Raw genomic sequence first — 26,469 nt, forward strand, 5'->3', positions numbered from 1 at the left:
TTGGCTATCGACATATGGACATTGATTCACAAGTCTGAAACCAGGATAACTGTGGTAAACAGCTAAACTATAAACTGGTGTAATACAAGACAACGAACCTTTTAACCTATAACTGATGATGTTTGTAATAATTCTGTATTTTTCTCAATCAGATCTGCTTTCTGTGTGCAGTAATTTGAGGTATTTTGGTTAGTTTTACTTAACAAGGTGAAGGACAGTTCAGGAACTGACTTATAAGCCCATACAGAACACGACTGAGCTAACTAAACGGTTCAGCTGTGATTAAACTCCACCCACCTGCTTCTCCCAGCAGGCTTATAAAAAAGCGCTTGGATTTAATTGAGAACCCTCTGTGACTAAGAACAGACTCGCACATGCAGATATTAATGGAGAATCCCATCAACACATCGCGCAGTGTTGTGTCTGACCTCCTCGCTAACCCCAGCCCAACATTACCATGTTTGAAACCCAGTGATGCTAATGGTCTAATCCAGAGGAATGCTGCAGCGTCTCTGGGGACGATCTGTTTACAGCCGTAGTGGACTCACATGTGGCTTTTTAAACAACTGTGACGTCACTGGACACACTGCAGCCCCTCCGAGTCCATTTCTGTCCATCTTCATACGTCTGTGTTAACATAATTGTGTGTCCACGTTAATGTTTATGAATTTTTCACGTGACAGGGTTGAATATTTTTGTATGCCATTAACCTTAACAGCAGCACAGTGCAGCAGTGTTGAATTGGCAGAATATTATACATTTTTAAAGACAGTATAATGCCAGCAGTGATAGTGCCTAATATTCAAATATATTCAGGAAGAAGCATCCACATTTTATTAACTTAGAAAATGAGAAACAAAAAAACAAGTGTACTGTGGGAAATGAATATGTTGCGTAACCACAGGACGGTTTGTCTCTGCTTTCCACAACACCAGGGAATCAGAATGATCTACACTCTGCCTCAGATTGTTCATTTATTATAATTTATGTATTAAATGTGTGTACTGAATATATTAGGAATCAGAAAATAAAAGATTTTATTGTGGATAGCGATAAAAAACTCTCACAAACAGTTGATAGTGGTGAATTTTCAATATCATGATAATAAAGTGAATATCCCCCATAAAGCTGTTTAGCTCGCTGACGTACAGTCCAACATTGTTTTCCTGATTTATTTAGAATTAATTGAGGAAGATCTCATTATTTATGTTTACTCATTAATGACAATTTTAGTTTTTATTTCAAGGTTTTAAGACTAATTTGTTGATTATTACAATTTTGATATCGTCCCATGACTAATATAAATAAACATACTGTAATCTGCAGATGCACAACAATTAATAATCAGTAATTTGCTCATGTGAATCATTTTATTTGATGTTTTTTCATTGAGCACTTTGGCTTGAACGACTTTTCTTTATCCTGTTAAAGTCCAGTAAACTGTCCGAAATTTATGAATAGATATAAATACACTTAATGTATATGTTTTGATTTCATTATGGAAATGTTAAGTTGCCAAAAAGTCACCAAAATAGTGGCTCCCTGGAGTTCTGCAGTTTGATTTGAATGATATTAACACATCGACAGAGCTCACTCAAAGAAACGTTCTCTCACTTTTCCGTCCACTCTGTTTATTTAATTTGGCACATTTAAACGCCAACTGTGTCATTTAATATCCAATTTTGAATTCTTTGTCTTTTAATACTGTATGTTTAAAAAAATAAACTGACTTATTTGGCAGCCTCTGCCTTTACTCTATTAAACTCATAATGTTAACACGTGTAAACAGAGACACAGAGAGACTCGGCCATAGGCCGTAATTATCCTCGGAACCTGTCTTTATCTTTTATAGGTTTACTGTATAAATGGGAGCTTGTTGCTGCACACTGAGCTTCACTTTACTAGTGTTATAGAGGAATAGACACACACATGCACACACACACGCTCGTTGCTTATTGTGGAAATTGAAGAATATACAGTACAAGTCTTTTCCTAACGTTGCCTCAGACGACCTGTATATAAACACTTCTTAACAGACGCTCACTTGTTACTTTGCATTGGCCTTTCTGCAATTGTTTTGAGAATATTTGAATATATTTTTGCACACACCCACACACACACACACACACACACACACACACACACACACACACACATATTACTGCTACCCATGGGAACCTTTGGCTTGAACTGCCAGCAGACAGCCCTGCCCTCTCTCCGGATACGGGCTAAACTTCACCATGGTTACGCTCTTGCCATGGTTACACTTCCCAAACGTTGCTGTGGCTCTGTTCTCTCACCATGGTTACTCATAAACCCTCCGAGCGCCGTTTGATCCCAGTAGATCTGCTCTCTCAGAAAAAACATTTCGCTGCAGGCTGGGCGTCCTTACAACCTGTCTGTGGCGTCTCTACTGGACTCGGTTCAATGGGTGGTTTCAGTTCAAGAGTCTGATTGGTCAGAGACACGTTCCAGCTGTGCTGAGGTCCTGCAGCATGGCCAGTTTTGCTGTAGTCACAGCGTTTTCTCATTATTATTGTTTTCTCCTTTAAGAAAAACTTTTCAGACATAACGCACACACATCTGTATTCCTGGTTCTGCTTCTGCTTCTTTGACGTTGTTGCTGTGTCGTCCGTTGATTGTAAAGCTTATCACTGGATTCCTGCATTTTTGGAAATCTCCTAAAGAGTTCTGAATCCTTAAAAGTTAGCTTTGGAAAGCTTTGGTTTGGTTTGCTGATTAGAACTGCTGGATTTCTGGAAAATATTAGAAATAGTATCTCATCGTATCTCATCACAGCTCATAGACAAGCCGTAGGAAGCAGTTTAATCTCTGATCATGTCTGCTCGGTTATTTATTGCGGTGGAGTGTACTCGCAGTATATCAGCGACGTCAGTAGAGTCCATAACTTATGTGGCTTCTGGATGTCATAACAATGTTAAAGTAGCGAGCGGTGTTTATGCATGTGGTAATGTTTATAAAGCTGTGGTTCTGTTAGCAGGAATATCACTTCACACTGTAGATGGCTTATCTGAAACATGTGTGTGCAAAAAGAATAAAGGGATGACGACTGCTTGCAGCTTGACTACAGCCGATGTACTTTATGTACGTACAGTGTGTTTGTACCTTCATGAAACATATGCTCATTTTCAGTTTCCTGATTTTATTTTGAGTTACCACTAGAATAGCTTTGCATGCTTTGATGCTCAAAAACACATCAGTCTTCTCATACTGTGCAGTGCTGCAGTATTATATTCCCCCTCTGTCAGAAACAGTGTGCTTTGGCTGTTTTCTCTTTAAGGCCTCCCTCCCAAATAATCCTCTGATTGGTCAGCTCACACACACCTGAACCAGCAAGGCTAACAACAACAGTGCCACTGTGCTAAATTAATTCTTACCTGCCAAACTAGCTGCTAAGCATAAATAATGCAAATGTGTGGCATGAACATGTAGCGTGATGTCACAAAGTCACAGAAATAAAGGGGAGCAGTGTGTTGTGTAGGAGAAAGGAGCTTCTATTGATGCAGAATTTGGCCATCTTAACTTTCAAGATCTTTTACATGCAAAATAAATGTTAAAGGAAAGGAAAAAACCTAATAATCTTGTTGTTTATATCATTATTAATGTTAAGGTTAAGGTTGGAGACCTAATTTACCTGTGAGCCAAAGAAAATTATAGCAAATTACAGCAGTTAGTCCAACCTTTGGTGAGATGTCGCTGATTTATCAAATTTGCTAGCAACACAAAACGGTACATAAAACAAGCACAACAGAAACATCTTAGATACAGCAGACAACTGTATTTAACTATTCACCTTCAGTGAGCGACATGAGTGTGTTTTGGATGATGTGTTCACTTTCAAGACATGTGACAATCTGGTAATGAACATCAGAGTAAAGCAGTAACGTCTTACATTTGTTTTATTTCAATATCTGCTCCAGAGGCTGAGAATTCAATGGATTTAGTAAAGTTTTAGTAAGTTTTTCAGAAAACCCCTCAGATTTTAGGGGCTTAATGTCACAGTTACAGCTGGAAATGTCAACATGAACAAACAAGATCACTGATTTCACATATCTCTGTCATGTTAATCAGCAACCAGTTATCTGCCCGCATGTGTTGTTGTTGTCGTTGTTGTTGTTGTTAGGGCAACGTCATGGTGATTCAGGCCAAATACATTCTGCAATGTTAAATACCAGATATCCCGGTTTGATAAATTGAACAGTAGATGGAGATGATTAATTATGTTTTCTAACTTGTATTAAGCAACACACTCAGACACACTCAGACACACACACACACACACACACACACACACACACTCAGAGACACACAACAGCACAGTCAGTGTTGTCGGGAGTCACAGAGACTCCATTCTGTTTCAGGGAACGCCTCTGTTTATTCTCCTTTCCTCTACCATGTATCAGGATAAATGAGACTCTTTGTGTGTTTATTTTCTCAGCATTTCTAGGGGGGATATGTTTGGAGGGCTTTGTTGTTTATGAGACATGATGTGCTTTTGTAATAAAAGCACATATGAAGAATATAGGCTGCTATATATGTTTGTGTGTGTGTGTGTGTGTGTGTGTGTGTGTGTGTGTGTGTGTGTGTGAGTGTGAATGTGGTCTTTGGGGCATGGAGGGAGTGCAACAAAACGCCTCAAGCATTTTTCCACAATGACTGTTTTTTCCAGTGTGTTATACAGCTGCTCAGACTATAATGCCCTATTGTTTTGTATGTGTGTGTGTGTTTATATTTATGTGTGCTTGTTTGTGTGGTTATGTGCAGGTACAATGGCTCTCTGCCTAACGGGGACCGAGGCCGACGCAAGAGCCGCTTTGCACTCTGCAAGAGGCCGAAGGCAAACGGGGTGAAACCCAGCACAGTTCACGTCGCCTGCTCTCCACAGGCAGCCAAGGTGAAACACACAACACGACCTTTTTTATCCTTTACATGATGATTTATGTTCGAATGCGCTTTTAGTGTTCATGAAACATATTAAAAACACACAGAATTATGAAGAAAATACATTTGCTTCAGATATAGGACAGCATTCCTTTGTCGTCTTTGTCGGTGCATGATTTTGTTCGTCTGACAACATCAAATAAAACACACCCAGCACAGTGGATTTGACCTGCGCTGCTCCACCAAAGGCTTTTGTGAAATTCTGTTTGCTTTTTGTTCTGTGATATTAAAGAATCAAACACACACACGCCCCATCAGCATGACAGGGAAAAGGACAGAGTTCAGCAAAACGTCCCTGAGTTAGCAGAAAAAGCACGCAGAGGAGGTATTTGAACAACCTTTTTTTTTTTTTCACACAGCGTTTAACTGGAACATGCCGAAGGTTTATAAGAGAAATAAATGTAAACGGTTCAGTGGAGGGAAACTGAGCGTTTTCTAGTAAAACGTCCTGGGAAGCACATGTCCGTCTGTTTCCATCGTCAGTTACAAGATCGCCCAGAAATCCTCCAAAATCTGTTAAAAGACAAGAGGATTGTAAGGTGTGTGTGAGCCGACCTTTGCTTTTTTTTGGTTTAACATCTGCACTTCATGGACTCTCTGTGGACACACGCAGGCCTTATAGCTGAGAACTCAAAGAGTGATTACCCTCCTGACCGTTGGGTGGTCCTGACTAACTGAAAAGATGTTGAGGCTGCATTTAGTCCAGCTAGTGACTACATAACTGAACTTCTCACCCACCACACCCCTTCCTTTGTGTATCTATTGTTCACTGTAACGACCAGTGAGCACATGTGAGAGGTGTTTTAGCTAAAAAAACATGTTCCCGTTCAGTTCCCCTGTGTTTTTTAAGTGAATGGTTTTACAAGAGAGCACCTGAAGGTCTTTACTTGTGTCTCCCTCTCCTTATCTCCTCTCTCTTCTCCCTTCCCATCAGGCCATAAGCAACAAAGACCAGCACAGCATCTCTTACACTCTGTCTCGAGCACAGACGGTGGTGGTGGAGTACACCCACGACAGCAATACAGACATGTTCCAGGTAACGAGCCTCAGCTTTTACCACCGGGACTGGAGTTTTACAACCAGTCCTTATCTTTTCCACTGGAATAATCTTTTAATCAGTGCACCTGGTCTGAGATCAGTTGTGCATGACTGCAGCCTGGGACCCAAACAAAATGTCAATGAAGACATTTTCAACGCCTTGTAGTCTGCAGGTGGCTTTACCAGCACAGTCAGCAGTTATGATGCTTTAAAACCTTTAGTGTTGATGCAGATTTTGAGTTATATTTGAGCACACAGACACGATACAGATATTTAAGATTGTCCATCCATAAAGACACTTGTTATTACTTCAGAGCCATCAAGTTTTCTTCAGCGTGAAAGGGATTCAGTGATAGTTGTCTGTACATCTGTGGATGAATCTCAAACAGGAACTGCTAATCGCAAATTCAGCAAACTTTTAGGATTTAGTTTGCTAAAATCTAAGCAAATAAAGATAACTATAACAATGCTATACTTCCTGTCCCCAGACTGTGGTTTCTAACACTCAGAGCATGCAGCTTGTTATCTGAGTAACTAAAGTTTTCTGTATGATACAAAAATGACATTTTCTGCAAGTAACCTCGCTAATTTTTCGATCTGTCTCATCCACATGGAGTGAAAACATAAAGACACAAAAATCATCAAGCTGAGATTCATTATTGACCTTGGACAGCAGTCATGAGAATAATCTCTCCACCAAGTCCATCTAGTCGCCACATCTGAGCTGAGGTAGATCTGAGATAGTACAGAATGTCCCCAAGGTTATCCAGTGCTTCTCATGTTAGCTTCCCCAGAAGGAATAGATTATTAATTTATCTCATAGCTGTGATACATTGTTGATTATACTTGTTATTTGTCTGAAACCTGTTTGAACTGTTTCCATCTCTTATCACCAGATCGGTCGATCGACAGAGAGTCCGATAGACTTCGTAGTCACGGACACGGTGGCGGGCAGCCAGAGTAACGCAGACACGCAGTCGGTCCAGAGCACCATCTCTCGCTTCGCCTGCCGCATCAAGTGCCAGCGCACGCCGCCTTACACCGCACGCATCTACGCCGCAGGCTTTGACTCCTCCAAGAACATCTTCCTCGGGGTGAGCTGTGTTTGAGACTTGTGTAGGCGAATGTGCGAGAGTAAAAGTCAGAAAGATGAAGCACCACAGATCCGCAAGGAAATGTGACAAAAAAGAGAGGAAAGAAGAGAAATTAAAAAAACTTTCTGTGAAAAACCTTTAACATGTTTTCTTTTCCCAGTCATGTCTGCGTTTACCTCTATCAAGCTGCAGCATGTCATACAGACATTTTGGCATCAGTCTGCTGTGTACAACAAAAGGCTGCTGCAAAACAAGTCAAGAACAAAGAGTGAACTTTTCACTACTCCCTGTTCTCTCTTTAAAGTTGCTTCACACCCGGTTGAGTTCTGATGTTTGGGGTTGAGTGCTGGGAGAGTTGGCCAAGTCCCAATATACTGTATATGAACGACTATAAAACTTCTGTGACAAGTATTACATGATATCAGTTAAAGAACTTGGATAACGAACATCGGGATCACATCTTCCCATGTCTTTGTTTTCCCCAGGAGAAAGCTGCCAAGTGGAAGACATCTGATGGACAAATGGACGGGCTGACCACCAACGGCGTGCTGGTGATGCATCCTCGAAACGGCTTCACCCAGGACTCCAAACCAGGCGTCTGGAGGGAGATCTCAGTCTGCGGAAACGTCTTCACCCTGCGGGAGACCCGCTCAGCGCAGCAGCGAGGAAAGATGGTGAGAAAAGATGCAAAATATTTACTGAGGCAACATATTCACTGCACATGATGCGTGCTGTGTGCTCAGAACACAAAAAACAGATTCAGATGCTGAAGAGCTTTGACTGTCAGGGTGTGTTCACAGAGTATTTTGAGATTAACCTTAATAATACAATGCTGGTTTGGAACAGAACAGAACTGAGCCTGTGCGTGAGAACAGTTCGGCTTTTTTTTTAAGAAGATTACATGATGATGATGGCCTCACTAATCACAACAAAAAAGAGGAGGGACGTTTGGACATGCAGGCAGCTGACAGTTGACAACTATCACCGTTAAACGAGCAACTTGTGACAAATGGCCAAAAAAACCAAAAACAGTGTGAGTGTGAAGAAACAACAGTTGTGGGAATGTTACTTCTATGCCCGCGTGTCCTCATTCTCCATTACCAAAACACTGTTTGTCCTCCACAACATGTCTCTCATTACCTGCAGCCTTCCAGCAGCTGTGTCCCTTCCTTCTTATCTTCCCTTCCTCCCTCCTTTCCACCCTCCTTCCTTCCTACCTTCCTTCCATTCCCTCACTCTAACTCACACAGTCTCACGCTCAACTTACCGACCCTGTCACTCAGGCGGCGGCAGATCGATTGGAGCTTCGCATCAGCAGGAGGTTATCCAGATGCCGTCTCCATGGCGACAGGTGTGGCTGTCATAGCTGTGTGTAACAGGACCTTGTAAGGGGATCCTCCAGCTGATGTCAGAGTCTCTTAGCCAATGACAACTCTCCCGCTGCCTCGCCAGCGTGGCCACCTGTGGCATCTGTCTGATTGGATCGAGGTTGTTGGTGGTGTCTTTAATTAGGTCTCTGTTTCTCCTCTCTCCTCTCCATCCTCTCTTTCTCCCACAACGCACACATCATCAACCACGAGCCCACAGTCAGCATGTCGGCGGTCCTCACATTAATCCGTCTCTTTATCTGGCCTCCCACCTGTTTTCGAGTCTCTCCGGCGCAGCAGAAATTAACAGCCCTCTTATCTCTACCTGCCCTTTACCATCCAGGGAGTTAACCACATGTGCATTATCCACCACGACAGAAACCACTCATTATTTCACAGCTGATTGACAGTTTAGATGGTCGGCTATGGGAAATCACATATTCTCATTATGTGCGGTGACAGAGCTTGATGGGGTTTAAGTCTCATGCTGAATGCGCACGAGTGGAGACCACTCAGTGGAGTCTGATGTTGTCACATACGTTTTGGAGGATTATGTTTGTTGTGTAGGTACTATTATACTGATGATAAGGTAAAACTAGAATCAAATAGACACGTTTGTGTACGCATAAAGCCTGCCTCGCGAATATTATCAGATATATATCGGATATTAATGCTACGTGTCCGCAAAATGCACTATGCACATGAACAGCAGGGGCAGTGTAGGGCTAGTATGGAGATTTGATGGGGTCAGGGGTCAGTAAATAGTCCGCAGCAGCAGGGGGCAACAATGAAGGACTGATATCTCCGGTGTGCCATCTAGTGTTATCCTCCAGTAGCACACATAGTATAAAGGCAAGTTTGTGAGCAATTATAATCAGAGCATAGCCGGTTGTCAGTGCGAACAAAAAGAGCAAGTAAATCTACTGTGAAATTTTTATAGCGTACATATCTGCTCCGTAAGTCAATGTTGTGTTTTTTCTCCTTTAAAAAAAGACCAAAATCAAGAACTTTGGTTTCATTTTAAACCCTGTTTGCAAAAAGTTGTTTCATCGGCAGGCAGTCGCACTGAACCAGAGAGCAGCAACACAAGTAGCCACAGATTATTTAGTTTCGCTGCTACGGTCTCTTTATTATGTAACTTACAGACATGAACACGCTCGTCTTATCCTGCAGCGTCGCTTGTTGAACGACGGACCAAACAAACATTCCCTGGAGAAAAGTGCGCTGCCGACGTAAAGTTTGTCGGCCCACAATATGTAATCTACAACACAGGCTCTTCTCTCCTGCTGGTGCTCAGCCTACCAGTTGTCAACCAAACACAGACACTGAAGGCAAAGGGAATACAACCTTACTGACACAACATTAAAAAAACATAATTACATTACTTTTGACATTACATTTGGATGACATGAAGTGTTTTTGGCTTGTGATCCAGCGTATTGCACCGTCCCCTCATTGCCCTTTGTAAAGCACACCGCTCTCTACGTGGGATAACTGGTCCGCGTTTGTGAAGGTTAACAGCTGAAGGACTTTCTGATTAAATAGGGGGGGAAAAAAGTCGTCTCAGCAGGTTTGCCAAAAAGCTATCCAGGCTTACATGTGTGTGTGAGTGTGTGTGTTTGTGTATGTGTGTGTGTGATTAGGTACTTGAGGTGTCCTTTGAATGAATTTGGGGGTTTTAACATCCCTTGTGTGTTCCCCTGCCTGTCCTTGGGTTGAAAAACATGGCTCCTACAGAGAGAAAAAGATTCAGGCTAAAAATAACTGAAGAATTTGTTTCAGAGGAACATTTTTGTTTGTTCAGAAGCAGTAAACGCCCGCTGATATGTCGCAGTTATTGTGAGGCGACGATGAATTATGAGCGGGTTCGTTCCAGTTTTTGGACAGACTCACTTGGCCTTGCTCGCAGGGCAGCTGGATGTCCTTCTGCAGATGGACACAAGGTTGAAGCCAGCGTAATTAGGAATATCTTAGAGTGCAGCACACACATGCGCACACACATACACACACACACACACACACACACACACACACACACACACACACACACACTGTTGTGAAGTGTAATAAATGAGCAGAGTACTGTGTCTGAGCTCTTGCTGTGTTTGATGAAAGCTTTTGTGCTGATAAATGATTCACTGCTGCAATTAAATTATAACTGTGTCGATGGTGAGAGAGAGAGTGTGTGTGTGTGTGTGTGTGTGTGTGTGTGTGTGTGTGTGTGTGTGTGGTTTACACAGATTGAATCAACCCAGAGTACTCAGATCAATAATCTTGAGTGCGGTTATTTATTGACCACACAAACATTGCATTAGAAGTCACCGGATTTGAGATCAGCTGTTAAAATGTGAGCAGGGGGGAAAAAACAACAACTGTTTCCCTGGAGCCAGACTCTGAACTCTTACCCGTTCCAGTTCAGCAGCTTGTTGGCCAACAGGAAAAAGACTTTGGTTTTACTGGACAGATGTGAATGTGTGTGTGTGTTACTGCACATGTGCTCAGTGAACCTTCCCAGATACATGAAGGTTAAAAACTGTCACAAGAAAAGAGGCATCAGAAATGTGTGTTGCTCTAAACCCTGAGAGCCGCTCCTCCCCTCATCTGTGTCTCAGTTTTTAAAAATAGTTCATGATCTTTTTTGCTTTCTTTCCATCCTTCATGTCACTGTTCTTGCGCTCCTCCCTGTCGTCTTCTGGTTATCTAAATGTGGAATTTCCCGCTGTGTCCCGAGCCTTAAGATAGCGCTGCCCCCCCGCCGTCGTTGTTCTTTCAGTTTCCTCATGTCATCTTGCCTCCAGCTGTCAGACCTCTGCCTCCTCGCTGAATCACACATCTGTCAGAGCGGAGTGGAAAAGTGTAACACTGCCACCTACTGTGCTCAGAGAGAACTACAAACCTCATGTAATCAATTTCTGATTCTTTGTTTTAATTAATTAATAAATCCCAATACTTGGTAATTGCCATCTTTTTAGCTGAATGTCCAGATCCCTCTGGATTGATTGCAGTAGATTCAGATCACCTGAGGTGCAGGGTGTGGACGCTGGCTCCTAATCAATGATTCAGAGCAGCCTGGGGCTTTACCATCATAGCCAATCAGGGCACGACGACGCCCTTTTTTGAAGGCTTAAGAGATTTGAGGAATGGTATAGTCATTTTGATTCTCTCTTTCCCAAACCCCTTCATACACCTTTAGATTGTTTTCCATTTAATTCCCCCCTGAAGAGGCCTTTTGTTGTTATCAGTGAGATCTTTGTGAGGGCTGAGAGAGGTTCTTAGTTCTGCTTCCTCTCTTTTTTTGCAAAGGTTGTCAGGCATTTTCCCACCACAACTGTTCAAGAACGTTTCCATGCTACAGTCAGTCCTGGTGAAGCAGAATAAACTTGTCATGTACATTTACTTAAAGCTGCTACGAGGAACTCCTGTTTTTCTGGCAGCCCCTTTGAACAAATGATGAGATGAGGGTGAAACTCATTCAACAAACATTCATTCTCCACACTCAGAATAACAATAAAGATAAAACAGAAATGTTGATCTTTCTTGCTGCTGGTCTCATTTGTTTAAGTAGGTCGTACAGAGGCATTGTCATCATTAAATTGAGATTCATAACCAGTTTAACTTGTAATGCAATTCATAGAAAATTGCACACAAATGTAATGATGAAAACTAGATGAATCAGTCAGATAAGGGTATCTACATGTGTTTACTATACTTTCATTAAAATGATCTGGGGGTGGGGGATCTGTTTGGACTCCTGACGTCAGTATTTCTAAAATCCTGGTTACATCATCATCACATCTGGCACCATCATAATTTCAGAATGTGGCTCTTCATCTCGTTTGGTATTAATGTTACTGCCCTCTGTAGCAGCTCACCTCTATCACTTCTGTGTGTTCCAGGTCGAGACTGAGAGTCACGAGCTGGTCGACGGCTCCCTCATCGACCTCTGTGGTGCGACCCTGCTGTGGCGCACAGCTGAAGGCCTGTCGCGCACTCCCACCCTCAAACACCTGGAGGCGCTGCGGCAGGAAATCAACGCGGCCCGCCCGCAGTGCCCAGTGGGCTTCAACACGCTGGCCTTCCCCTCGATGCGTCGCAAGGACACGCCGGACGAGAAGCAGCCCTGGGTTTACCTCCAGTGTGGCCACGTGCACGGCTACCACAACTGGGGAAACCACCTCGAGGAGCGGGAGGGCCGGGACGGGCGCCACAGGGAGTGCCCCATGTGCCGAGCCAAAGGGCCGTACGTGCCGCTGTGGCTGGGCTGCGAGGCGGGGTTTTACGTCGACGCCGCCCCGCCCACTCACGCCTTTAACCCCTGCGGCCATGTTTGTTCAGAGAAGACGGCGGGCTTCTGGAGTCAGATCCCGCTGCCGCACGGCACTCACACCTTCCACGCCGCCTGCCCCTTCTGTGCCCACCAGCTGACTGGTGAGCAGGGCTACGTCAGACTCATCTTCCAGGGACCCCTCGACTAGCAGGGGCGACTTCCCAGCATCCTTTGGGACCCTGCTTTGTAAACGGGGAACGGCCCTGATTTGTTTTCTTTCCTCTGCGGTTCCAATATAAACTTTTTTCTGGACTTTTTGTCTCTTTCTCATATTTAAGTGACCTTTGTATTGCTTTTTTCATGAATGACAACAAAGATTTCTATATTTTCATGTGAAACCAGAGACACAAAAACCAAACAAAGAACACTGCTGGGTAAAACCTTTTGTTTGTTTCTCGGAAAAAGAACTTTCAACAACAGTATTTTTCAGAATTACTAAACGCACCGTAGCGCAAACATACGGTTCTTCTCCATGTTTATTGTTGCAATATACATCTGTGTACATCTCTTAGAGCTAATTTAAACAAAGATGTTTATTTATGGCCCGAGAACCATCGCTTCATTCTTTATCTGTCAGATATGTCTAACTTCAGTACTTATAGCATTTTAATTTGAAGATACAGTATATTGTTAATCAGAGTTAAAGTTCTAGGTGTGTTCTGAGGGTTTCGTTCTGTGTCTTTTCCCCCCACGTTCACCTCCTCTCTGATCTGTTTGTCGTATTTATACACCCCCCCCGTCCTCTGGCGTGCTCTCACTCTGTGTGTCGACCCTTCAGTTATACTCTGTACTCCATGGCCTTTTCACATTCAAAGCAATAGATTTGGAACGGACGCCTCCTGAAGCATTATGGGAAACCGAGTCTTCTCTCTGTCTGTGAAACGCTCAGACAGCCTGAGTGACTGATCCCTCCCTTTAAAGTCCGAGTGAAACGTTTCTGTGGGTGACTCTTATCTGAACACAGGTTAGCCATGATACTGCAGCGATGTAGCTAACAGCACTGACACACACACACACACACACACACACACACACACACACACACACACACACACACACACACACACACACTGCAAACAGACCTGGTCAAAGGGAAACAGAAATAAAAAATAAAAAGTGCAGTTGTGTGGGCTCTTCTGCACAGTTACAGTAAGAATATTAATGATTATTTTGCCAGAAACAAACAGTATTCTGATGAGTATTGATCTCCGCACTGAGCTGAGAAATTAATAATAACTTTTGGCATCTTACCACAACGTCCTGACTGTTTAAATGAAATGAAACCTTTAGCTCCAGCCAGTATTGTATTGTGCATCCTACTAGAGGCGTGTTTTGTTTTGAAAATCATCGATTTGCTGCACCGTTTCTGCACACTAGAAGTGATTTCCTGAGCCATAATGAAGTCCGATGTTAAAGGGAAGTCATTTCTTTCACCTGACTTGTAACGATGCAGGAAGTCTCATCCATCTGACGACGCATGAAGCAACAAAACACCTTTAAGAATAAAGACAACTGTAGCTGTTTGACTCAGGTTTGATGCTCACAAACAAACACGCACGGCTTCAAGCTACAAAATTCTCCGTAGGGATGTGTGTGTGTGTGTGTGTGTGTGTTTGCTCATCAGGGCTTCATATTAATTAGTGCTTTCCAAACAGTGTATTAAAGTCGGTCTCCGTGGAGCATTTTAGGGATAATGAAGCTCTTAAACGTGAGTACAAAATATCAGGGCTGCTCGTTCTCTTTTAATTTTCGTCGACTGCGATGAGGACTGTTGTGTTTGTGTATTCCGGTGACTGAGGCTTAACGATTGTGTGTGATCAAAATGCCACATTTAAGAGGTGCAGTCACGGGCGTCGTAACAACCTGTCGTGGGAGGTTTAATCGAGTGAGTTTCAGTGAGTTTATCCGAATGGAGACTGGAAAGTAAAGGTCAGCTGTTAAATTATTACATTTCTGTGAGGTGGCCAAACAGAAAAGAGAAAAACTCTCCACGGTCTCTGCATGCAGCTGTTTTTAATCTTTGTCTTCCCAAAAGCAGATATTCAGAGAAAATCAACTTCTGCAGCTCAAATCTGGCAAACAGGAACATTTTCATAACAAGTAGATACAACAAAATGTGTTGTGTGGACGTTGTACACTTTTAGAAGATAGTGATTTTAAAGATGACACGATGGAGAACGACATGCAACAAAGGTCACCGACCAGACGCTAACAAGAGATGTTGCAGCTGATGTTCATCACCTCGACCCCGAGGCCACCGAGCCGCGCTGAACTTTAAATTATAATTATGTAAAACTATTCCAGCTATAATGAGATCTGCCCCACTCAGCTGTAGTTGTTATGTAGATTTGTGATAACACCCGGTACACAAGTATCTGCTTTCAAACGATGTGTGCATCAAAGTTTGTATGTAGTTTCCAGGTCGCATATGATGAAGTGTTTATAATTATTTTGTTTTGATTCACAAAAATGCACCAAGTTGTGACTAATTACTGCCACAGGTCATACAGCAGAACAATATTAGATTCAATATGTTTAAAGTAATCTAAAGCCATCTCTACAAAGAGTCTAGTGTCACCTGGGGGAGGAACGATCCCAGTGCATATTACCATATCCTGTGTGATGATATCAGTCCGGTGCTGCTCAGCATGCAGTCATCTGTTCTCTGTTGTCAGTCAGCTGATCACTAAAGAGATGTGACTGCAGCTGTGAGATCAGATATACTGTGATGACAGAGACGATTAGGAGTGAATGAGTTTGATATATAGTGGTGTGAAAGCTTCTTTTATCGATCTTAATGGGCTGAAGTGTGAATTTTTTGCTAGTAACACGTGCAGCAGGTCGGCACATGAGCTCTGAACTCAAATATGAGAAGGTAACGCCTCGATCACGTGAGGTCATCTGCTACAACTAGCCCGGAGTGAAGATTAGATTTACTTTTAAGACAACATGAAACAAAAACAGCTCAGAAAAATGTAATTCCGAGCTTCTACATCATCCAAAGACAGACTGAGAAACCTCTTTATCCTCACTGTAACTAGAGATCAGCTGCTGAAGGGACCTCGAGATTAGACTGTTATAAGATGAATGATCGCAGACGCCATGTTTGATGCAGAAAATGCAATTACACACACAGACTGAGGCTAAATACTGAGTGCAGAGAGGACAGTCCTGATATTTTGTACACACACACAGACAGACTGAGTGCAGAGAGGACAGTCCTGATATTTTGTACACACACACACAGATATCCTGCTGCGAGACCACGCTTCGTCCAGTTTGTTCGTTGACGTGAGAACGAGACACTCGAGCTGTAGAAACTTCAGTCACCTCCAGACACCCACAACACGTTCTTCAGTGCACACCGAGCTTCTGCGGGTATCAGTAGTGTGTGTGTGTGTGTGAGAGAGAGAGTGAGAGAAAGAGTAATTTATGAGTGTATGTGCTCACCTGTCCACACAGAACTTCTCCATATGCAGATCACGTTCATCACACCCAGTGCTCCGACTGCAACACACTAAAAACTCACCTCAGGGAGAAAAACAATGACCTGTGTCACACACACACACACACACACACACAGACACACAAGCAAGGTGTAAAGGTCTTCTGAGGATACCTCATGAGTAAAAAAAAAAAAAGTCTATTCTGGATTTAAAGTTTCGTGTCTCCTTCACCCGGTTTAGTTCTGTTTCCTCTCTGTTGATTGAGTGTGTGAGTAAGGGCTTCACTCCGTCTCTGTACTGTTATCTCCACCCTGTTTCCACACACACACACACACACACACACGTCCGTCAGTCCGTCCCGTCTCCCTCCACATGCTCGTCTTCTCCTCCTTGTCCGGAGCCTCGTTGTGCTTGTAAAGGCGAAAGCAAAGAATGTTTCCAGCAAACACTTTTTTGTAACAACTTTAAACAATAAAGTGTAAAAGTGACACATTTCGCCGTCTGGTGGCTTTTTATTTACAGCAAGACAACTGTGTAGTAAGTCGTGAGTCGCAGCATCCAAGCTGTGTTGTTGTCAGGCGATGAACATGTTGTGAGTTTTTTTGTTCTTTCCTTTACTGAGAACTGGTTTGCTTTCATTACACAATCGTAATTCTTTCACTTACAAATCTCACCACGCCTTTGCGTCTTCATTTCTCACCACACCTTCGATTGTGTGCACGTCCATCGCTCCATCGCACACACAGACGATCAGATCACCGTCACAGATGAACACCACTGCATTAATTAAACTGTAGGCTATGAACAGACTACATGATGGTCATATCATTTAAACGTCACCACCACTACTACACAATTACTACACACATTTTCTGTTCATTGATAAATGTACAAGTTGTAAAGTTAAAGTTACAGTAGTTTGGAACTGAAGTTGCCCATTTTTAAGACGTGTAAGGGCTTTATAATTCAATTTTAGGATATTTAATGATGTATTTTATGGCATAAAGCAACGTGTGTAAGTATCTGAAGCCTGTGGTTACAACTGACCTTATTTCAAACATTCAACTGAAAATCAGATGGATGAGCAAAAATGCTAACTGAGTCCCGGGTTTTAGGACTACAGACTTACAGCACATATAACTGACTAAAAACTACTCAAAACACATGAAATGTTCCTCCATTATTATAAATGCAGCAGGTTATATTGAGTTAATCTCACAGCATCCTGGACCAACACGAATGAGGCAGGAGGAACAAGACTTTCCACATTCTTCAGCTGATTAAAAACAGATGACTAATGACCAGAGAAGAAGAAGAAGAAGAAGAAAGGAATTTATCTGCGTTTACTTTCACCTGCAGCACATGTTTCAGCACACAGGTTTAGCATCATGGGGCGGGGAGTGTGCAGCATCTGAGGCCTGTATAAAACAGAGAGATCAGACATTTTCAGTCGCTGTCATTTTCCTCGAGCTGCGTTTTGGAGATGGCAACTTCATCAAACCAAATCAGCAAATCCCAAAAAGGGACTGTCGGTGATGTGCGGGTCACACAGGACACAAAAACCACCAACATCAAGAAAACGGTCGGTGATTATTCGGTGTCTGGCCGAGCTACATCCAGACAAACTACTACGACTGTTCAAAACCCAAATCTGAAAGTCACAACGGTGGAGACGAGGCAGACCGTCCACGTGTCGGTGAAGAATAAAAAATGAACCACAGGAAAGGATCGTGAGTATAAAAATCTTGAGTTAATACAGCGTCGTCAGGATTGGAATTTATGTGTTTGTGTTGAACAATGAATTGTTTTAACGCTGTGAACTTGAAAACACAAGTTGACGACTGTAATCTTAAGACAGCGAAGCTTCATTTCTCGAGATAATGAGATAAGTTAACCTGTCGACACTAGAACATTTTTTTAATCTTTGTTATCTTGAGATGATGCAACAATTCTACTCAAGACAATGATTTCAAAACAAAATTTAAAAATGTCACCTATATGGCGGTTTTTGGCTTCCGTAAAAGTTTAGACAACAAATTTCTTTGTACCTGAAGCAGAGAAGAAAAATGTAAATCTCGAACCTATGTTTTTCATTATTTGTGATTTGTAGTTAAATGTTAGTTTTTAGTTTACTTTCAGTTAATGACTCTTATATGACTGAGAAATGGAAATACAGCAGCTGTTTTAGTCAAGTGTTCAAGAAACAAACGTTCCTCTAGTCTAAAAGAAACGTGATGTTTGAGTTCAGACTCTAAACTGTCACGTCACCCGTCTTGTTTGTTGCAGGTGCACAAATCTTAAAGTGAGACCGGGCGGCTCTGATGGATCCCACGTAGGTTGCATAACTTTTTCTGCTCTCCTTCACTTCAAACATTTACAGTTTTCTTCTCAGACTGACGTTGTAATTGAATGTTTAGGACCTGGTGGAGGATTTTAAGAAGATTCTGGATGAACAAGTCTGCTGCTCGATCCCTTTCATCAAAGTCTGCTGCAAAAAACCCCTAAAAAATGTGTGAAAAGCCCAAATTATTGTTGTAGCGTATTAGGAAACTATGTTGTGTTACTGTTTGTGGAGGTGGTTCCTTACTGATAACATGAAACTTACTGAAGCTTATCTGAGGCTCGGCAGGAAAGCAAACATGTTCCCCAAGATGTCAAACGAACTGAAGAGTCTGTAGTTTCAGTTTTGGGAATCGACTCCCACCCAGAGCTTCCTCTACCTGTCTCTCTGCTTCCTTGAAGGGGCGGAGCCTCAGAAACAACAGAGTTGAAGTCCCGCCCCTTCTGATTTGCCACAAGTCCTAATGACCTAATGTCATCAAAAATTCCTGCAGTGGCAGAGACATTATTTTTTGATGCTGTTTGAGTTGTGCCACGACTTCCACATATGGTGTTCAATTGAAAGAATTTAAAGTTAACACGCGCAAAGATACAAATTAAACCAAAATACCATTTAGTTTTGTGTTAAACCGCTCAGTGAACTGAATCATCAACTCAGTATGCTTCTACTTATAAATCGCCAACACAAACTCAAAGAGAAAAACATTTATAAAAAGTGAAAATCACAATAAATCTGGTTACAAACTGCTTTCTCGAGTTTAAAATTATGTTTTAAATTGACAATCATCATGTGTGGTGTGTTCATGGCATGATTCAAACACAAAAATGTCCGTTCACTGCCAAACAGATTGTTCCTGAATTACCGTCCCGTTCTTTCACAGATGTTGGAGAACCATGTTACTGAAAACCTTGTTCATCCTTTAAGTGTTCTTCTCTTGTAAAACCCTGAAATATTGTTCTAATAAAACACAAATCTCACTTCTAAATGTTTCCTGAGATGTTAAATGTTGTGGGGTTTTTTTCTTTTTTTCTTGTTTTGACCCTCAAGGCCACCGTATGTTATGGCTTGATCACCTTAATGAGGCAAAGAAGACGCTGCACTAGAGAACATTGATGAAATGAAACAGAATTAATCAGATTTTACATTTTGTTTTTACTCTCAGCTGAGATGAAACTGACATAAACCTTATTCTATTTCTTTATTCAGATAAACACTTGTATTGTAGGATACACAACACATTTTCTGGGTGAACAGACACAACAGACGACACATCATCATGGTATCATATTGCACTTTATTCAGCTCTGAGGGGGCAGAGCTGGGCTGAGGCCTCATCACCAGTGCTGGAGAGAATTAAACTACATGTAGTTGAACTACACAGCTTAACTACAATTTGCTGTAACTTGCCTGTAGTTAAACTACATTCATATTTTGTGCTCATCAAGTATTTAAACTACTTTTTGGGTCATTTTTCTCAATTTACAGACTACAATTTTGGCCCAAAACATGAAATATTTTTAGATAAATATGTATAAAAAGACCTATATAATATAACTGTTATTTTATTTTTCTAAAATATAGGTCAGGGCTGCTGGAATGAGGCAGGAGGAACGAGACTTTCCACATTCTTCAGCTGATTAAAAACAGATAAAGAATTACTGAAGAAGAAGAAGAAGAAAATTCATCTGCGTTTACTTTCAGTTTCACCTGCAGCACATGTTTCAGCACACACGTGTTGCATTGTGGGTCGGGGGAGTGTGCAGCATCTGAGGCCTGTATAAAACAGAGAGATCAGACATTTTGAGTCACTTTCATATTCCTCGAGCTGCGTTTTTGAAGATGGCAAGTTACTCAAACCAAATCAGCAAATCCCACAAGGGGACTGTCGGTGACATGCGGGTCACACAGGACACAAAAACCACCAACATCAAGGAGACGGTCGGTGATTATTCGGTGTCTGGCCGAGCTACATCCAGACAAACTACTACGACTGTTCAAAACCCAAATATGAGAGTCACGACGGTGGAGACGAGGCAGACCGTCCACGTGTCGGTGAAGAATAAAAAATGAACCACAGAAAAGGATCGTGAGTATAAAATCTTTAATTAATGCACCGTCGTCAAGATTTTAATGTATGTGTTTGTGTTGAAGTCTACGGAAGCCGAGAAGAATCCATTTTGATGATAAAAAGTAAGAAATGAAGGGTAGTCAAGTGTGAAAGAGTTGCTGAAACACACTACTGAACATCTACTGAATAAAGCTGCTGTAGTGTGATGATGTGAAGTGTGAACCAAGCGTACAGGTGAAACTCGAAAAATTAAATGTATTTCAGTAATTCAACTTCAAAAGGTGAAACTAATATATCATATAGACTCATTTCGTGCAAAGTGAGATATTTCAATCATTTAGTTGTCATCATTTTCATGATTATGGCTTACAGCTTATGAAAACCCCAAATTCTTCAAAATCTCAGAAAATGAGGATATTGTGAAAAGATTGAATATTGTAGGCTCAAGTGTCACACTCTAATCGGCTCATCAATCCAAAACACCTGCTAAGGGTTCCTGAGCCTTTAAATGGTCTCAGTCTGGTTTAGTTGAATTCACAATCACGGAGAATACGGCTGACCTGACAGTTGTGCAGAAAACCATCACTGACACCCTCAACAAGGAGGGAAAGCCTCAGAAGGTGATTGCAAAAGATGTCGGATGTTCTCAAAGTGCTGTTTTAATAGAAAGTTCAGTGGAAGAAAAAGGTGCACAAGCAGCAGGGAGGACCGCAGCCTGGAGAGGTCTGTCAGGAAAAGGCCGTTCAGAAGTGGACTGAGGCGGGAGTCGCTGCATCAGGAGCCTCCACACACAGACGGATCCTGGACATGGACTTCAAATGTCGTGTTCCTCTTGTCAAGCTGCTCCTGAACAACAAATAACGTCAGAAACGTCTTCCCGGGGCTAAAGGGGGAAAAAAAGAACTGGTCTGTTGCTCAGTGGGCCAAAGTTTCTCTTTTCTGATGAGGGCAAATTTTGCATCCAGAGTCTGGAGGGAGATTAGAGAGGCACACAATCCACGATGCTTGAAGTCCAGTGTGAAGTCTCCACAGTGTGTTGATTTGAGGAGCCATGTCATCTGCTGGTGTTGGTCCACTGTGCTTTTATTAAAGCCAGAGTCAACGCAGCCATCTTACCGGGACATTTTAGAGCACTTCATGCTTCCTTCAGCTGACGAGCTTTATGGAGATGCTGACTTCATTTTCCAGCAGGACTTGGCACCTGCCCACACTGCCAAAAGTACCAAAACCTGGTTCAGTGACCATGATGTTACTGTGCTTGATTGGCCAGCAAACTCGTCTGATCTGAACCACATAGAGGATCTATGGGGCTTTGCTAAGAGAAAGATGAGGGACATGAGACCGAACAATGCAGAAGAGCTGAAGGCTGCTGTTGAAGCATCCTGGCCTTCCATAACACCTCAGCAGTGTAACCTTTTTGCACGATATTGTAGTTTCACCTGTACAACACTTTAAAGATGCAGTGCCCAGAGTGATCAGACATAATGAGACATATCAAGAAGAGGACGGAGTTATCAAAAAGCCTGAAGGCCAAAGTTTCTAAGAGCCAGTGATATAGATGGAAGGAAAGCACCAGTTTAAAAAAACCAAAGCGAGGGGAAGAGCAACTTGTGTACGTGAAGTTCTGCATGGAAGAACGGGGATTTTTCATAGAAAAATAGCTGTCAGCAGAAATGAAGAAGAATAGGGATTGGTTGAGGCCATGAACCCAGAGAAGACACTCAGTTTTATGTTTTTTTTTTTAAAAAAAGGATGCATAAAACTTTGAACCTGGGGTCAGTTCGTTTTTTTTTTTTTTTTTCCACAGATTTTATCTGTTTCTGATCTCGTTCTTTGTTTGCCGGCAAATAAAGTTCTTCTGCACTCAGCCTCAAGGGCTTCTGGTGACTTTTTTTGAACTTTGAAATCTTTTGGACCAAACCAAGAAAAGTGAAGTCGATTTACGAAAATACCGATGATGATGATGATGATGATGATGAGATGAGTTAACCTGATGACACAGGAAGAAAAACTTTTTTTATCTTGAGATGATGCAATAATTCTGCTCAAGATAATGATTTTTAGAAGGGGGGGGGATCAAAAGCTTTAATTAAAAAAAGAACATGTGTTTTTCATTATTTGTGATTTGTAGTTGGTGTTAAACCTTAGCGTTTTTAGTTTCAGTTGATGACTCTTATATGACGGAGAAATGGAAATACAGCAGCTGTTTTGGTCCAGAGTTAAAGACACAAACGTTCCTCTTGTCTAAAAGAAATGTAGCATTTGAGTTCAGACTCTAAACTGTCATGTCACCTGTCTTGTTTGTTGCAGGTGCACACATCTTAAACTGAGACCAGGATCCCAGGTAGGTTGGATAACATTTTCTACCCTCCCTCATTTCAAACATTTACTGTTTTCTTCTCAGACTGGTGTTTTTATTGAATGTTTAGGACCTGGTGGAGGATTTTAAGAAGATTCCGGCTGCCCGATCCCTTTCATCAAAGTCTTCTGCAAAAAAACACCTAAAAAATGTGTGAAAAGCCCAAAGTATTGTTGTAGCGTATTAGGAAACTATGTTGTGTTACTGTTTGTGGAGGTGGTTCCTCACTGATAACATGGAGAAATACTAAAGTTAAGTGGAATGTTCTTGTGGGTTATAATCAGGGACTGTACAGAGTTTGTTTAGTTCAATCTGTAAGAAAAATACACATTCCAGGGGGTTATAATTTAGACTCGATGGCCGCATCAGTCTCATAGCCAATCATCTGAGGCTCGGCAGGAAAGCAAACTTGTTCCCCAAGATGTCAAACGAACTGAAGAGCCTGTAGTTTCACTTGTGTAACACTTCCTCTACCTGTCTCTCTACTTCCTGGAAGGGGCGGAGCCTCAGAATCAGTAGAGTTTAAGTCCCGCCCCTTCTGATTTGCCACATGGCAGCTTATTTCATCAACATTCATACAAAAGCAAGAGACAAATAATTTGTGATCCCACTTGAATTGTGCAACTTGCATGTATGGTTTTTGTCAATTTTAAAGAATTGGAAGAAGTTAAGACCCCCAAAGATACAAATTACACCAAAATGCCATTTAGTTGTGTGTTTAAAACCGCTCAGTGAACATCAACTCAATATGCCTCTACTTATACATTGACAACACAAAGAGAAAAGCATTTATAAAAGGTGAAAATCGCAATCAATCTGGTGACAAACTGCTTTTCTTGAGTTTAAAATGATTTTTCAAATTGACAATAATCATATGTGTGGTGTGTTCATGGCACAATTCAAAACAGGAAAATGTCCGTTCACTGCCAAACAGATTGTTCCTGAATTAATGTCCCATTCTTTCAGATGTTAGAGAACCATGTTACTGAAACCCTTGTTCATCCTTTAAGTGGTCTTTTGTAAAACCTGAAGTATTGTTCTAATAAAACACAAATCTCACTTCTAAATGTTTCCTGAGATGTTACGTTTTCTTAAATTTTATTTTCTTTATCTTGTTTTGACCCTCAGGGCCACCGTACGTTATTAAGAAGATGCTGCACTAGAGAACATTGTTGAAATGAGACAGAATTAATCAGATTTTACATTTTGTTTTTACTCTCAGCTGAGATGAAACTGTCATAAACCTTATTCTATTTCTTTATTTAGATAAACACTTATATTGTAGGATACACAACACATTTTCTGGGTGAACAGACACAACAGACGACACATCATCATGGTATCATATTGCACTTTATTCAGCTCTGAGGAGGCAGAGCTGGGCTGGGCTGAGACCTCGTCACCGTCACAGATCAACACTTATTGCTTTCGGGGCTTCTGGTCCGCACGTGTCGGACCCATCTCAAGTATTCTCACACTGAAACTCGGTGAACACGTTTTTTTAAAAAATGTCTGAATCGGAGTGTGTGTTGCACTTCCTGTCCAGCTGCGTGAAAGGACACGATGCTGAATGAAGGGATGGACAGAGGCGACGGGACAGACTGGATGATTTGAGGCAGGACGTTTCACACATTAACATTAAGGTCAAAATATGATAAAACAAACCGGATAAAACAAAAACACAATGCACCAGGTTGTTATTTTCATCGTCTACATAACAAATAAAGGCCTTTACTTTAAAATGATATAATTTAAACCGTTACATACAATTTCATGGCATGTGATCGCACCTGGATATTAATCATTTATCCAGGAATGAAATGAAATAAGGGCACCAAACAGGCAGAGACAGAGACGGAGGCGGTTCAGGCTTCAGCTGGATTAGTTTCTCCTCTATGGCACAAAGTCCTTCCGCCTGGACACTGCAGGTGTTAATAAACCTACGATCTATTGTGTGGAAGTCACAGTGTCGAGGCTCTGGAAGAAAGTTTGCAATTTATTTCTCAGCACAAACCTCACTTCAGGCGTGATGGTTACACAGAGTCACCTTCTGCTAACTGGGTTCTTTTCAGCGTCTTTCAGCCGATTGTTTCTGTTTCGTCATCGTAGTAATCAGCCACTTCTTCAGCCAAACTAGCAGACAGACGATGGTCAAATTTCACAAACTATATATGATACCGATGTACGATAGATGCCGAATTATCAAGAAGGCACAAATAATCAAGAATTTGTCACAGACGGCGTTTCACAAAGTTTGCGCGGTTTCTCTAAACGCTACGACGGACAAAATTGAGCGATTTCATAATGGACTCTGGGGAGTTTCTCCCCCTCTTCATCTTCTTGCTGTTAAGTTAATCGAACTGATTCGAAGTTAATCTGCTGATTCAAATGAACGTTGTGCACCAGTTTCAATGACATCACTACACAGACCGAGCCCCCAACTGCGACAGACTTCCTGCGTACATGATCACATCCTGTCACAGCTGAATTGTGGAACCACAGTGAGGCGTGCTTGAAATAAATAGTTTTAAACTCTTCCATGACTTCAGACAGCGTGACTTCTCCTCTCTATGTAAGTGCACCATGTGATTGCATTAGCAGTGCTGTAAGAGCACAGTGAGGACAAAATCATCTGGTTTGTTTCTCGATCTAAAGTCCCGTTAGTTTCCCCGTTAATATCATCTTCTATTCATTTGAGTTTACTTTGGCAGGTTTCATTTTCTGGCCTACGAACAGTCAAACTCACTACAGTTAATAACAAGAATAAAAATAAAATCTGATTTGTCTTTGTCTCTAACATGACTGCAGGTCATATAAGGAGTTCCTTATTAATACTATTAAATGTTTATATCATACCATAAAAGGCCTGTAGAGGGCAGTAAATCCCAACCATGGACTGCAGAGGAGCACTGCACATGCAATCACACACAGCCTCCAGGCAACTTCCTTTCACAATCTGTTGGTGTCTGGTAAACATGACAAACAGGTCACATGACTGGGATAACGCCAACTGGGTCACATGATGAGGGAGTGTGTGTGTGTGTGTGTGTGTGTGTGTGTGTGTGTGTTGTAAAAGGCGCTAGTGGTCCATGATGCGGAGGTTGCCAGATACAATTTTGTTCTCCAGCATGGAGCCGGCTGGAATATCAATCCGGTCCCCGTGGTTGGCGATGATGATGACGGTGCCCTGCGAGGACGGAGGGAGAGCGATGAGTTTAGTTTGTGTCGGTCACAGACAGAGAGAGCGGCAGGAAGACATTTCCAAACCAGGATTTTAATTAAAGCAATAAATCAGTGAGAGCCACCTGCCAGCAGGGACAGTGACTTTCAGAGAGTCTGACGCTGGGAGCTGCTGAGCTCTCCTTGTTACGTCCTTGTTGAGTCATTTTGTTGTGCGGCTGCAGTGAAAGAGTCGTTACAAACCGAAGATGAAACAAAAAGGAGTCAAATCTGCAGCGTGAGCAGAG

The 26,469-nt window shown here is 42.0% G+C and overlaps 2 protein-coding genes and 2 long non-coding RNA genes across 5 annotated transcripts in view; 3 read left to right on the forward strand and 1 right to left on the reverse strand.

Moving 5' to 3' along the window:
- Positions 1-16,726, forward strand: part of peli1b (pellino E3 ubiquitin protein ligase 1b) — a 42,135-nt gene extending 25,409 nt beyond the window's left edge. The window contains exons 3-7 of the mRNA XM_030441020.1: positions 4,786-4,915; positions 5,897-5,998; positions 6,897-7,094; positions 7,580-7,768; positions 12,358-16,726. Coding sequence (XP_030296880.1) covers positions 4,786-4,915; positions 5,897-5,998; positions 6,897-7,094; positions 7,580-7,768; positions 12,358-12,936 — 1,198 coding nt within the window. The 3' untranslated portion in view covers positions 12,937-16,726. The remainder of the gene's footprint in view (positions 1-4,785; positions 4,916-5,896; positions 5,999-6,896; positions 7,095-7,579; positions 7,769-12,357) is intronic.
- An 841-nt stretch (positions 16,727-17,567) lies between these two features.
- LOC115596181 (uncharacterized) lies at positions 17,568-19,560 on the forward strand. Its single transcript, XR_003986855.1, has 3 exons — positions 17,568-17,964; positions 18,521-18,566; positions 18,652-19,560. It is a non-coding gene; the product is annotated as an uncharacterized LOC115596181 (long non-coding RNA).
- Positions 19,561-20,282: 722 nt separating this feature from the next.
- On the forward strand, positions 20,283-24,069 carry LOC115596180 (uncharacterized). Its single transcript, XR_003986854.1, has 3 exons — positions 20,283-20,661; positions 22,954-22,987; positions 23,073-24,069. It is a non-coding gene; the product is annotated as an uncharacterized LOC115596180 (long non-coding RNA).
- A 267-nt stretch (positions 24,070-24,336) lies between these two features.
- Positions 24,337-26,469, reverse strand: part of ugp2b (UDP-glucose pyrophosphorylase 2b) — a 34,782-nt gene continuing 32,649 nt past the window's right edge. For both annotated transcript variants that reach the window (XM_030441019.1, XM_030441018.1), the window contains exon 10: positions 24,337-26,189. In XM_030441019.1, the coding sequence (XP_030296879.1) occupies positions 26,082-26,189 (108 nt within the window). In that variant the 3' untranslated portion in view covers positions 24,337-26,081. The remainder of the gene's footprint in view (positions 26,190-26,469) is intronic.

Source organism: Sparus aurata, chromosome 15 (genome assembly GCF_900880675.1).
Source record: "Sparus aurata chromosome 15, fSpaAur1.1, whole genome shotgun sequence".
Lineage (NCBI taxonomy): Eukaryota > Metazoa > Chordata > Actinopteri > Spariformes > Sparidae > Sparus > Sparus aurata.